General features: G+C 50.0%; 1 protein-coding gene across 1 annotated transcript; it reads left to right on the top strand.

Moving 5' to 3' along the window:
- The first annotated feature begins 2083 nt into the window (after nucleotides 1-2083).
- RPN1 (ribophorin I) lies at nucleotides 2084-10561 on the top strand. The gene is made up of 10 exons (XM_082487849.1): nucleotides 2084-2351; nucleotides 3225-3289; nucleotides 4825-5131; nucleotides 5648-5857; nucleotides 6850-7042; nucleotides 7365-7464; nucleotides 7734-7872; nucleotides 8073-8192; nucleotides 8666-8911; nucleotides 9964-10561. The coding sequence occupies exons 1-10, from the start codon at nucleotides 2127-2129 to the stop codon at nucleotides 10144-10146; spliced, it is 1788 nt and encodes a 595-aa protein (XP_082343975.1). The 5' UTR covers nucleotides 2084-2126; the 3' UTR covers nucleotides 10147-10561.
- Nucleotides 10562-12633: the final 2072 nt, after the last annotated feature.

Genomic DNA, 12633 nt, shown 5'->3' with positions numbered 1-12633 from the left:
AGTGTATACCAGCCTGATTCAGAGCTTGCCAGGGTCTGGGGTGGGTCAGATGTTGAAACTTTAGCATTCACCAGCAAGCTCAGATCCAGGCTCTGGGCTGAACCCATCAGAGAGTAACCTTTGGCCCAGGATGTAACGACTGAAGCCCAATTATCTCCAGACACAAGGGGAATGTGCATTTATTTCTTTCCCTCCCTTTGCCAAGAGACATATCCCTGAGGGAGAGAGAGGAAATAAAGGCTGGAGCTGCGCGTGTTATTAAGGACGCAGCCTGGAGTTCATCTATTCCCTGTGACACGGAGGCTGGGGTTGAAGGAAGGACAGTGACAGACGCTCCTAGCAGAGAAACTTTCCACAGCAAAACCAACCCAGACAACTGGAGGGAGTCCCCAGATGCAGCGCTGCTGGCCAGCCTTAAATTAGAGCCGGCTGTTTCGATCAGCCCTCCATGTTTCGTGGTTGTTTCTCCCCAAACCTGCCTACCCAGTTCCCGTAGCCCCAAAGCCCAGCTCTTTGGAGAACAGGGCCAAGATAAACACGCTTTTCCTGGAGAGCAGAGGGACCTAGAACATTTCCCTAGCTGGAAGCACAAGGCTGAGGAGGTGGACACCCATCCCTGTGACCATCTCCTGCTGTGCTGCTGGAGAGTAGCCCCGCTGTCACCCAAAACACCGTGACTAAACTACCTGCTCGTGCTAGGATATGCTAGCAGGGCCAGGTGCCAAATTCACAGGTTTGGTGCCTAAATAATTTAAAGGGAAATTGAAGTAATTTGTCAAGAAAACTTCCATGATAGGAAGTGGGGAGGCAGTGAGGGGAGAAAGGAAAGGCCAGTTAAGAGGTAATACTGTTTTGAACATAGCGCACCAGGAGACATCCCATTTTATTTAGCCTTTGCCAAGGGTCTATTTGACTCCAGATCCCAACTCACAATATTTAGGAAATCCCCTTCCAATACTTGGCAATCTCAGGCCAATTCAAAGAATTATCTCCATGACTCATATTAAGATCTTAAAGAAAGGCCGAGTCCTGGATTACATTATGCAAACATGAAAAGTCTGTTGTCCCACAGGGCCCACAGGCCAAAGCCCTACTCCGGCAATCACGGCAAACAACATCCGCTCCTTGCTTTTATCTGCTTTAGATGTTTGGGAATAAAGTGTCAATCACCTCTTCCCCAGTCATGTGTTAAACCACTAACATTTTCCTTCCTCCAGCTCTCTTTGCCTCAGTTAGCATAGAGCCGGTTGTTACCATGCCTCAGCTGCCTGTAGCATTACTCTGGCACCATTTAGCTGTCAAATTATCAGTGTTATTTAGCATAAAACTTGGATTCAGCTTAAAATCTACTTGTGTAAAACCTCGCCTTACAGAACAACAGCAGTCTGCATTGCCAGCAAGACAAAACTGTCCCAGTTTGTGGCTCGTTTATCCAGCAGGGCAATCAAAGGCACCAAAACTCCACCTCTGGTGGTGAATCCAGTGCTGCCTGTGCCAACTGCCCTTCTCCGCTACCATCCCATGCCAGGTGCGACCACCAGCCTTTAAGCTTTTGGCCACTTGAAGCCGCCATGGCCAGAGCCCTGGCACGAGCCAGCTTTGGCTAAAACCAAGGAGAAAACAGAGCTGCTTTGTGTGGCGGCTGGAAAGGAGGCTTCAAAGCACATGGATGCCCTGAGCACCCCGGATTATTTGTTACAAGTGCTTTCTGCTCCTTTTCAGGCTCCGCAGTGGTTCTCCACAGCAGGGCCGAGCGAGGGGCTGCAGCCCCTCTGGTGCTTGGCGGGCCCCGAGGCCTGGCCGGGCCTGCCAGCTCAGCGGGGACGCGGGCCCCGCCGCACCGCTTGCCGCCCGGCCCTGGGCGCCGCAAAGCACCGGGGAAGTGAAGATGGGAGCACCGGGGAAGAGAGGCGGCCGCCCGGGGCTCCGGAGGTACCCGCCCCTCCAGCCCGGCCTTTCTCCTCAGGCACTCGCGAGGCCACCCTACCCCGCAAGGTGAGGGGCCTCAAGCGCCACTGGGCGCCGCCATCGTGAGTTTCCTCCCCCGCTGGGCGCCGCCATCTTGTGCCCTCCCCGTACAGCGCGGGCGCCGCCATCTTGTGCCCTCCCCGTGCGGTGTGTCGGCCATGGCGGGGTTGCTGTGCCGCCTGCTCCTCTGCCTGGCGGCCGCCGGCGCCGCCGCCGACCTGCTGCTGGAAGAAGCGCGGCGCTCCGTGGACCTCAGCACCCACCTGGCCAAGGTCTCGGCCGAGCTCAGCCTGGCCAACGCGGCGGGCGGCGCGGCCGCCTCCGCCTTCCTGCTGGCGCTGGAGCCTGGACTGGAGCCCCGCCTGGCCTACCTGGGCGTGCAGGTGAGCGGGGGGCAGCGGGGGTCGGTGTCCCGCTCCTGGGGGCGAGGGGTGAAGCCCGCGGCACGGCCTCGGGCGCTGCCCGGGCCCCGCCGCCCGCAGGGACACGTAAGCACAGCGCCGCGCTCCCGCCGCCGCCCCGGGCCCGGCCGCCCCTTGGCCGCCCCTCACAGCGGCTCCGCCGGCGGGGAGAGGGTTCCTCGCCCGGGCAGCGCTGGGCACACTGCTCCTCTAGCGCTCCGGCTGCCTGGGGAATGATGAAGTTAAAGGTTTCTGTCGTTATACGGACCGAAGGGGATTGAATGGCTGAGGGTGGTGTGGTCTGGGAGGCGAGAGAGGCGCTAATGAACGTCGTTACTGCTGCGAGGAGAGGGGCCGCAGCCCCAGCTAGTGCAGGCCCGGGGATGGGGGTCCAGCCTCTTACCCCACGGGATGTACAAGAGGGCTTCTAATCCTATGAGTATTTGTACTGATCGCCTTTTTTTTTTTTTTTTTTTCTTGCCGGCCAAGTCGTATTCCTGTGAGCTGCTCACTCCCCAGCTGCTGTAGAAAACATACGAGAGAAATCACAAAAGCAGTTGACAGATTCTCGTTTGCACAAGTTACAGTGACTGTGCTGGCTTGGGAACCAAGCTGAGGGGAACTTGAGAGAGTTAGACATCTCTGGTATCTGTTCTTGTACACTGACCACACTGCAATTTGTATTAATGAAAAGCATTATAAAAGGGCTTTTTTAAAATAAAAAAATTCTCTAGCAGCTTGTAATTTCTGGGGGGCATCCCCCTAAAAAGTAGGTAGAGACTGTATGGAGTCTGCCATGGATATGTTAAGTCTTTTAAACAGCAGCACACTGATCGGTCTGTTATTTTGGAACAGGTGAAGGGTGAGGAAGAGGAGGAGAACACCTTGGAAGTGAGAGAGACTAAAGTTAAGGGCAAGAGGTGAGTGTCATCCTCTAAGGTCAGTACCTGGAGTTGTCCATGGGGCTTCCACCACCGCCCTCACAGTAGAGCAGAAATACTACCCCAGTCCCACATACCTAGAGATCCTAGAGTCTTCTGTTCCTGAAAAGATCCACTCTGGCCACATCCTGGGGTGCTACAGAGGCAGGGAGCACAGTTCACACAAGCAGCCAAACACAATTCTGCAGCTCAAGAGGCCCCGATAGAAGTCACTCCCCTTCCTCAGATGCTCTTTCCTTGGAAGATAGCACATGTGGGTTTAGATCTCTGCACTGACCCCAACACATACCTGCTTCTTGCAGCCACCCACAGCTGCTGGCGAGAGGAGAGCCCTATAAGGGAGAGAATCTCTCAAATGCAACTTAGTTACCTATAAGGGGCCTCAGCTGTGCTTAGTCTCTCATACTCAGTGCCTTAAGTAATGCCCTTAAGGGACATCAGGTAAGAGATGCATTATAGCTGTGGTCATGCTCTTACCCATTGCTGCTGTTTGAGGTCTCAAATGATTGGCAGTGGTGATTACAGAGAGATTGTAAGTGCTCTTTGGCTGTGTCCACAGAGGACCGCTTTTAGTCTGCGATGTGGGGAGTAGCACGGTGCAGTGGATACTGTGACCCGGCACGGGCTGTTGCCTGCTGCATGGAGAGAGGATGCGGCCTTTTGCGTGAGACTCTGCACTGCCAAGCTTGGGATGTTGTGCATACACTGCAAGACTGAGCAGGCGGGTGCATTCTGAGCCATGAGAGCTAAGAAATAAAGGGTGCTGGGCTGGTAAAGTACATCAAAAGCATAGTGCTGCTGGGTTTCAGGAGGACAGTAGTTGTGGAGTTAAGTTGCCATGGTAGACCATGGTTTATAACATATCTGGAGGCCTCATGTGATCCTGCTCTTGGGTCACCAGGCATGACTTGAAGTCCATTCACTTCTGTCATCACATCAGTCCATCTGGTGCATCCTTACCGGTTTGGTGAAATCTCTATCCTTTCTGTAGAACCTCAATCCAAAATCGTGCTCATTTTCTGGCCGATTCTTAGTTTCGGATCCTGTGGGCAAAAAGCTGAGAATGAAAATGCTTTGTGGGAACGGGTCCTTAAGATGCTTGTGATTTGTCTTCTGCACATTTGCACATGCTTCCTCTGATTCAGATCATTCTTGTCATCTGGAAAAGAATGGAAAATTCCTGCTAAAGCATGCTTTTTAAATTTAGAACTAGGGAGGGGACTGTGTTGCCATTCCTCTTCCAAAATAGGAGCCAGGTGTTTTTGTGAAGCAAAGACTGTAATTGTGCCTGGACACAGTTTACCCTGTGCTGCCTCCTGTCCTGCTTCCCCAGTCCAGAATAAGCACACCCTTTGGGACAAGACATATGTACACCTTGGGGGACCAAATAAAATATTGGCCCCAATCATACATAATATATGTGTTCCCATCCACAGGGGGATATTGCAGGGGTTGGATCTGATTGCTCTCTTGGGGGAGGTCTCATATGACTTACCTGTTCTTCTCCCTTCCAGTGGAAAATTCTTCTCTGTGAAGCTGCCATCTCCTTTGGCACCAGGAGCCAGGGTCCGTGTATATGTTGAAATGGTTTTCACGCATGTCCTGCAGCCCTACCCCACCCACATCACCCAAAGCGAGAAACAGTTTGTGGTCTTTGAAGGAAATCATTATTTCTACTCGCCATACTTCACCAAGACCCAAACAACCCGGGTCAAACTGGCCTCTAGGAATGTGGAGAGTTACACCAAGCTGGGCAACCCTTCCCGCACTGAAGACACGATTGAATATGGCCCCTTCAAGGACATTCCTCCATACAGTCAGGTAAATGTCTGTGCAAAGAGGTTGTGGCTCTGCAGAGATCATCTTGCAAACATGGCACCTGCATCTCAGAGGCTGGAGAGTGGGAAGCAGAAGCTTTTGTGTAAGAATCGCAGGTCAAGCCTGAGTTAGCCCACGTGCAGTTTAGGAACGTGTGCTCCAACAAGGTGCTCCTAGTACAGACATGATTGCTAACCGTTGCTTGGTGTCCACAGAGCCAACCAAGCCAGTTTGTGCATGGTTCTGGCAGGGGTGTATTTGCAACAGGGAGGACTGCATCTCTAGCCCCCCTCACCATTAAAACTCAGCTGGACATGCAGGGTGTGACCTAGGAGTACACCCCAGGTACCCAGTGTCCTGTGTGAACCAGACTGGGGTGGCTCAAACCTTCCTGTGCAGTCAGCTCCACTTCTCTCTAGTCTGTCAAGGAGGTTTCTCTGTGGAACATGGAGGCAGATAATTGTGAGGGGAGGTTGGTCCTTACTGCAGGTCTAACAGTTTATCTTTTTTCCTTGTTAGGACACTCTGAAGGTGCACTATGAAAATAACAGTCCATTCCTGACCATCACCAGTATGACCCGAGTCATTGAGGTTTCTCACTGGGGGAACATTGCAGTTGAAGAGACGGTTGATTTAAAGCACACAGGAGCAGTGCTGAAAGGGCCTTTCTCCAGATACGACTACCAGAGGCAGCCAGACAGTGGGATCTCTTCTGTCAAGTCTTTTAAGGTTGACATTTTGCATAATTGTGTTTTTTGTTTTTGTTTTTGTTTTTTTTTACTGTGGCTTCTGCCATTCTTGCATCCCCAGAAGGAAAAAAAATACAGTAGTCTTTTTCATATGCCTTTTCTTTGGTAACCATACTAAAGTAATAAGGGAATATTAAAGCTCTGATCTATTTTCAGAGAAGGCTCATGCTAGAAAGGAATAGCTTTTGGAGGTAGAATTAGGAGGTTATATGCTTTATTGCATCTGTTGGCCAAACAAACTGCATATACCAAGACATGTAGTATTTCTCCACACTCCCACTGCTCCAATCTCAAGGACCCTCTAAAACCCTTAAGCCCTGTGCTGACAGCTCTCCTTTCTGTTTTCCACTGTCCAAGGTCCATTCATTTTGTCCCCACCCTCTTATTTTCAGAGTTGCCTTCTCTGTCATGTCCTTATCATGTTGAACAATATTAATTGGAAACTCACCCATTCGTTCCTTGTTCACAAAGCACTCAATGAGAGTTGAAGCTGTGGCTCTGCTAGCCAGATGTGAAAAGTGTTATGTGTTTTCATCTGAACCAAAACCTTTCTCGCTGCTTGAAGCCTCCAAGATTGATTGTTGTAATTCTCTAAGGTCGTGCAGCCAAACAGAAATCTCATTTTGCTGAATGTAAAGCCAGCAAGCTCAGTGAGCTAGGGCAGCAGGCTGGAGTGAAAAGGGAATTGCTGTCCTGGTGGGCATGATGAGATCCCTCGCTGTCTGGGATATTTGAAACTAGGCAGGAGAAATCACATTCATTTAGAGGCCAAGTGATTTTAGTGCTGGCAGCCACTTCTGTGGCTGATTGCTTAAAATAGCACAATTTTACCACTCTGCAACTGAATGGCCATTTTGTCATCTCTCACATGGGAGTGCAGCTTCTCGATGCTTAACAGCCATTATTGGTTTTGCCAATTTCACTGGAAGTAACTCCTAGCCGATGTACTGACTGTTGCTTCTCTCCATACAGACCATTCTCCCAGCTGCTGCTCAGGACGTCTATTACCGAGATGAAATCGGAAACATCTCCACCAGCCACCTCCTTGTCCTGGATGACTCCGTGGAGATGGAGATCCGTCCCCGCTTCCCACTTTTTGGGGGATGGAAAACCCATTACATCATTGGCTATAACCTGCCAAGCTACGAATACCTCTACAATCTCGGTGGGTAGCACAGGGGAAGGGACAAAGAAACCTTGTCTGTGTTTAAAGGTGGTTGCTGTACAGTAAAAAATTCAAAGCTGTGATGTACTGCACCTTAGCAACAACAGTTGCTAGCTATTATTTCTAGAATATGCAAATCCACTTTCTTTTTCTGTGCTTCCTTCAGGTTTTTGTAGACATCTGGTTAAAATATACTTAAGTGAGCTAGTGCCCCCTGCTGCACAATGTATCCACCCGAATTCTCTTGCTTCTCTTAAAAGCTGAGCTTCAAGGTTGCCCCTTGTTCTTTGAGTCGTAACCACTCTGGTCTGCACTCTCTTAGGTGATCAGTATGCCCTGAAAATGAGGTTTGTTGACCACGTGTTTGATGAGCAAGTTACAGACTCTCTGACTGTCAAGATTGTCCTGCCAGAAGGTGCCAAGTAAGTGTCATTACTCCTGGCTTGTTACTGCAGACAATACTGTGTTGGTGGCAATTCTCCAGCCTGCTCTAACAGCCTGAGGACAGTGAAACAAAACCATGACTGTGCATGTGGAGGAGACCTTGGAACACAGCTTTGCTTACTTTTAGAGTGTCATTTAAACCGCATAATTGGCCTTGTGCTAGAGGCTGCAGCTGGCCAGCCAAGTCCTAGGTTACATCATCTCAAACAGTGTAGAGTCATATGGGACTCTTTGGCTTTATCTGCAGGAATATCCACGTGGACAGCCCCTATGAAATCAATCGTGCTTCAGATGAGCTTCACTACACTTATTTGGACACTTTTGGACGTCCAGTTATTGTGGCACACAAGAACAACCTGGTGGAGCAGCACATCCAAGACATCGTGGTGAGTGTGGCATGTGTCTCTGCATGGTTTGCCTGAGCAGTTGTGCCTCCTTTGAATTCAGTGGCACAGTCAAAACACCCATATTGGGTTCCAGAAATAAATACCTGCTGGACTGTCTGGCCAGTTTTGCTGCTGTCTGAGGAGAGCTCTCTCCCATAGTAATGTGGGTCATTGCTCAGTGTGTCAAACTTCTCTCCTAGGTTCATTACACCTTCAACAAAATCTTGATGCTGCAGGAGCCTCTGTTGGTGGTCGGAGCCTTTTACATCTTGTTCTTCACTGTGATCGTCTACGTGAGGCTGGATTTCTCCATCACTAAGGTGCTGTATGATGAAGAGCCCTGTGGGAGTGGTAGTGACTTACTGAACTGATGGTCGGAGACTTTTAGTACCAGCAATTCTCACTGAATTTTCCCAATGATTGGATGTCTTACTGGATGCTTAAATAGAACTCTGTTTTTATGCTGTCTGAGCATTGATACTCCTGCAGGGTTTGAACAGGTGTGCCAAGACTAACCTAATTTTTGCCTTCTGGATGTAAAGAAATCCATCCCGGAGAAGCAGGGATGTCTACAATTCTCCTTCTGCAACATTTTCACTTACGTTTGTTAAGCTATGTGTTGGGCTAGGCTGAGCACTGAAAGGTGCTTGCACAGTTCACCTAATTACTGTCAGTTGACTTAATTGCAAAGGGAGCAGTTTCTGTAACAGTCCTGTGGGAGATCGCAAGCATGGCTTGATGCAGATCAAGATCAGATACAACTGCTTTGATCTTCCCTTCTGTCTTCTTGCAGGATCCAGCTGCTGAAGCTAGGATGAAGGTTGCCTGCATCACAGAGCAAGTGCTTACTCTGGTGAACAAGAGACTTGGGCTGTACCGTCACTTTGATGAGGCAGTGAATAAATACAAGCAGTCACGGGACATCTCCACCCTGAACAGCGGCAAAAAGTCTTTGGAGACGGAGCACAAGGCCTTGACAAATGAAATAGCCTCTCTGCAGTCTAAACTGAAGACAGAAGGCTCTGACTTATGCGATAAAGTAAGAAATTCTAATACATTTTTTTTTAAGCTTTCCTACTCTTAGCTCTATGAAGTATTCTAGGTGAGTTTTAATTTGGGGTTTAGTTTCTGCAGCCTGTTGGGTTTGATTTTTTTCTCCTCTAAAAATGGCTTCATCCCTGCCAGGGGGTCTGAAGATGAGTTTGTTCTTTTTGCAGTAATCTTGGTTATGCACTCCTGTAAGTGCTGCTGGTAAGCAGCTGCTCGTGCTGTTTCTTAAGCAGCCCTTGAACCAGCTGCATGAGCGCAGATTAATGCTTTTGTAACACAATCCTGATGCTTCTCATTGAGCTCATGGCGGTGACACTTAGGCAAAAATGGAAACTGTCAACATGTATTCAGTTCTGACTTTACTACTGACACCGACCAAACCAAAATCTTCTCCCTCACCTCTTTTTTTTTTTTTCTTGCTCGTGTGAATTTGGTGCTGACAGAATTTTGGTAACATGATGCTCCTCAAGGGGTATTTCCCTGTACCATGTTGAAAGCCATGGCACAGTGAGCACACATCCACTATCCTTTCCCTTCTCATTTCAACACTTACCTGGAACAGCCACTTAACCCCAAGTGAGGGATACTTTAGTCTCTAAGGTCCATTCAACCAGCAGCCACCTTGCTTAATCTGTTATTAACTCAAAAGAGTAGCTCTGTCACTGCAGACCTGCTTCTCACACACCATTAACTGTAGGGACACAGCTTCCAGCTGTCATAGTTGTGATTTAGCTTGAAGCTTAAAAATCTGTCCCTAAACACTCTTTAACAGTCATTGCACCTGTCTCCTGCTAGTATGCCTCCTGGGTCCTGGAGTCCCTTTATCTGCACTGCTTAATTAATGCTTTCACGAGATATTCCTCATAACGTGATGCCAGAGAGAGGTGATCACTCAGAAGGCAACATTCAGGGATTGGAGATGTTTCCACTTAGTACCGACTTCATCGTTTGCTCCAGCTTTACCATCTCTCCTATTCCAGCTTCACTCTAGGGATGTTGTTTTGTCTCCTTTAATATTCCCTTTGTTTCTCACCCTGTAAGGTAAGTGAGATTCAGAAGCTCGATGGCCAAGTCAAGGAGCTCGTTCTGAAGTCCTCAGTTGAGGCTGAGCGGCTGGTAGCTGGCAAGCTCAAGAAGGACACGTACATTGAGAATGAGAAGATGCATTCCAACAAGCGCCAGGACCTGGTCACCAAAATCGACAACATCCTTGACGCACTGTAACTCTGGTTTAGTGGCCAGGTAGAGGGGAGAGGTATGAAGGGAGATGAGAAGCCTGGGAGTGGATACACTTTGAGCCAAAACTCCTTCCCAGCAAAATTAGGGGAAAAGCTGATGTGAAATGTCTGAAAGTATGTTTTGTTTTTAGATTTTTATATAGAGCCTGTCTGCTCAGCAACATGTGCTGTGCAAGGGACCAGGACTTCATGCTGTTTGGTTGGGCAACAGGGTTTCACTACCAGAGGTGAGATTCAGCCAGGTTATAAAGCAGTCTCCTGCTTTCAGTTTTCCCTGTATAGATGTGCCCTGCCTAAATGCGCACAAACACCCAGTCTGAGCACAGACACGCTCATGGCAAATCTGAATGTTGCATCTCCAGAAAGAATAAAAGACGCCTTTGTTGTACTTTGAAATAAAACTGCCACTGCCTCGCCTTTACATGTTGTGCTGGGGTCAGGGGGTGCAGAGGGGCTGGGTGGTCCTGTCCTGCCCACAGCCAGGCAGTGCAGTTCCCTGGGGACCAGAGTTCAGCCCTGACCACTCCTGTCAGCCGTGTGCCTTGAAGGTAGAGCTCTGCCACCCCAAAAGGCCCTCCCCTGGGCAGGGGTGAAAGCCAGGCCCTTGTTCCCTAGGGATGTGCATGCACCTACACTCTTATGGGGAGAAAAACCACAACGCAGTCCCTCCTGCTAGCCTCTCAGTGCGTGCCACATGCTTTCCTGCTGCATGTGATGACAGTCCCTGTGTCCCTTGTGCTGCCCCAACAGGCCCTTGCTCACACCTGGATACCCTGGGATGTGTATGCAATTCCCTGCTAATTTCAATCTCCTAAGAAATTTTTTTCCCCTGTGCCTCTCTGCTTCAGCGCACTGGTGAATACCCTGGAGCTGGCTGCAGAGATGGTGATATAGGTCTTCCATACTGCACTTGCAGTAACAACAACTAAACTCAGTTGTCTACCAAAGTGGTTTGAGATCCTAATTCAGAAAGAGCCAGAGAAGAGCAGAATGGGCTGTATGTCTTTCTGCCCTCTTTCTTGCTGATATCCTGCCCCGAGCTGTGGGTGGAGGCAGCTGCCTGGGGGTGGATGTTTCTGCAGGACGAGTGGTTAAGGGGTGCACAGCCCTCTCCATTGAGCATCTGCAGCCACCTGCAGCACGCTCGGCAGAAGAGCTAGAGGCTGCTTACAAACTGGGCAAGAACGGAGCAACCTGGGCCACCCTTAAAGATGCTAGCGCCAAAAGTGGGTGTGCTGGGGAGGGGAGACGTGCCACGGTACCTGCCCTGGCTGGCACCATGCGAGGCTTGGGGCAAACATAGCACCCGTGGCTCAACGCTGCTTGCAAGCCCTGTGTCTGGACACATGCAAGCAACTGGACACTCTCCAGCCCTTTGCCAGCCCACCTGCACTGCCTGTCCCTCCATCCCAGGCCCGCGTAGTTGAGGTCTTTGTCACAGACACACTGTTCTCTGTCCTTTATGAGCCCCTCATGGATAAAAGTTGCCCTCATCCTCTCCTGGGATGCTTTTCTCCTTTTACAGAGGATGCAGTTGGTAGGAAAGCCCTCTGCCCTGGGTCACACAGCTTCCAAAGCAGGTTTGTTAGTTTGGAGTGTTTTGCTGCAGTCCTGAGCTCAGGTGCCCACCACATTGTCTGCCAGGTGCCAGCTCCCTCCCGTGCCTACAAACCTCACCCTGCAGCGGGGTGGTCAAGCCTAGATCACGGAATCATGGAGTTTCAGAGTTGGAAGGGACCTCTAGAGATCATCTAGTCCAACTCCCCTGCTAAAGCAGGAGTGCCCAGAGCACATTACTCAGGACTGCATCCAGGTGGGTCTTGAAAGTCTCCAGGGAAGGGGACTCTACAACCTCCCTGGGCAGCCTGTGCCAGTGCTCTGTCACCCTCACCGTAAAGAAGTTTTTCCATGTATTTGAACGGAACTTCCTATGTTCTAACTGGTGCCCATTGCCCCTCGTCCTGTCACTGGGAACCATTGAAAAGAGCCTGGCTCCATCCTCCTTCAACCCACCCTTTAGATACCTGTATGCATTAATAAGGTTTCCCCTCAGCCTTCTCTTCTCCAGGCTAAAGAGTCCCAGCTCTCTCAGCCTTTCCTCATAAGGGAGATGCTCCAATCCTTTCATCATTTTAGTTGCCCTTCGCTGGACTTGCTCCAGCAGTTCCCTGTCCCTCTTGAACTGGGGAGCCCAAAACTGGATACGGTATTCCAGTTGTGGTCTCACCAGTGCAGAGTAGAGGGCGAGAATGACCTCCTTCGACCTACTGTCCACACTTCCCTATGCAGCCCAGTATTCCATTGGCCTTTTTGGCAACAAGGGCACATTGCTGTCTCATGGATAATTTACTGTCTACTAGGACCCCCAGATCCTTCTCCTCAGAACTAGATGCCTCGCCTCTGCTCCCTGCACAGCTGCTGTTGGGAGCCCTGAAACTGTGAGTCCTGCCTGACCTGGGTGGAGATGACCAAC

Source organism: Vanellus vanellus, assembly GCF_965231255.1.
Source record: "Vanellus vanellus genome assembly, chromosome: 9".
Taxonomy (NCBI): domain Eukaryota; kingdom Metazoa; phylum Chordata; class Aves; order Charadriiformes; family Charadriidae; genus Vanellus; species Vanellus vanellus.
Note: the sequence above shows the minus strand (reverse complement) of the source record. Positions and strands in the feature narration are given on the sequence as shown.

Excerpts from the sequence above, each read along its gene's own strand:
- RPN1 (XM_082487849.1), top strand. The coding sequence starts at position 2,127 with ATGGCGGGGTTGCTGTGCCGCCTGCTCCTCTGCCTGGCGGCCGCCGGC. Across the intron at positions 3,290-4,824 it reads ACTAAAGTTAAGGGCAAGAG|TGGAAAATTCTTCTCTGTGA; the intron begins GTGAGTGTCATC and ends TCTCCCTTCCAG. Across the intron at positions 8,912-9,963 it reads GCTCTGACTTATGCGATAAA|GTAAGTGAGATTCAGAAGCT; the intron begins GTAAGAAATTCT and ends TCACCCTGTAAG.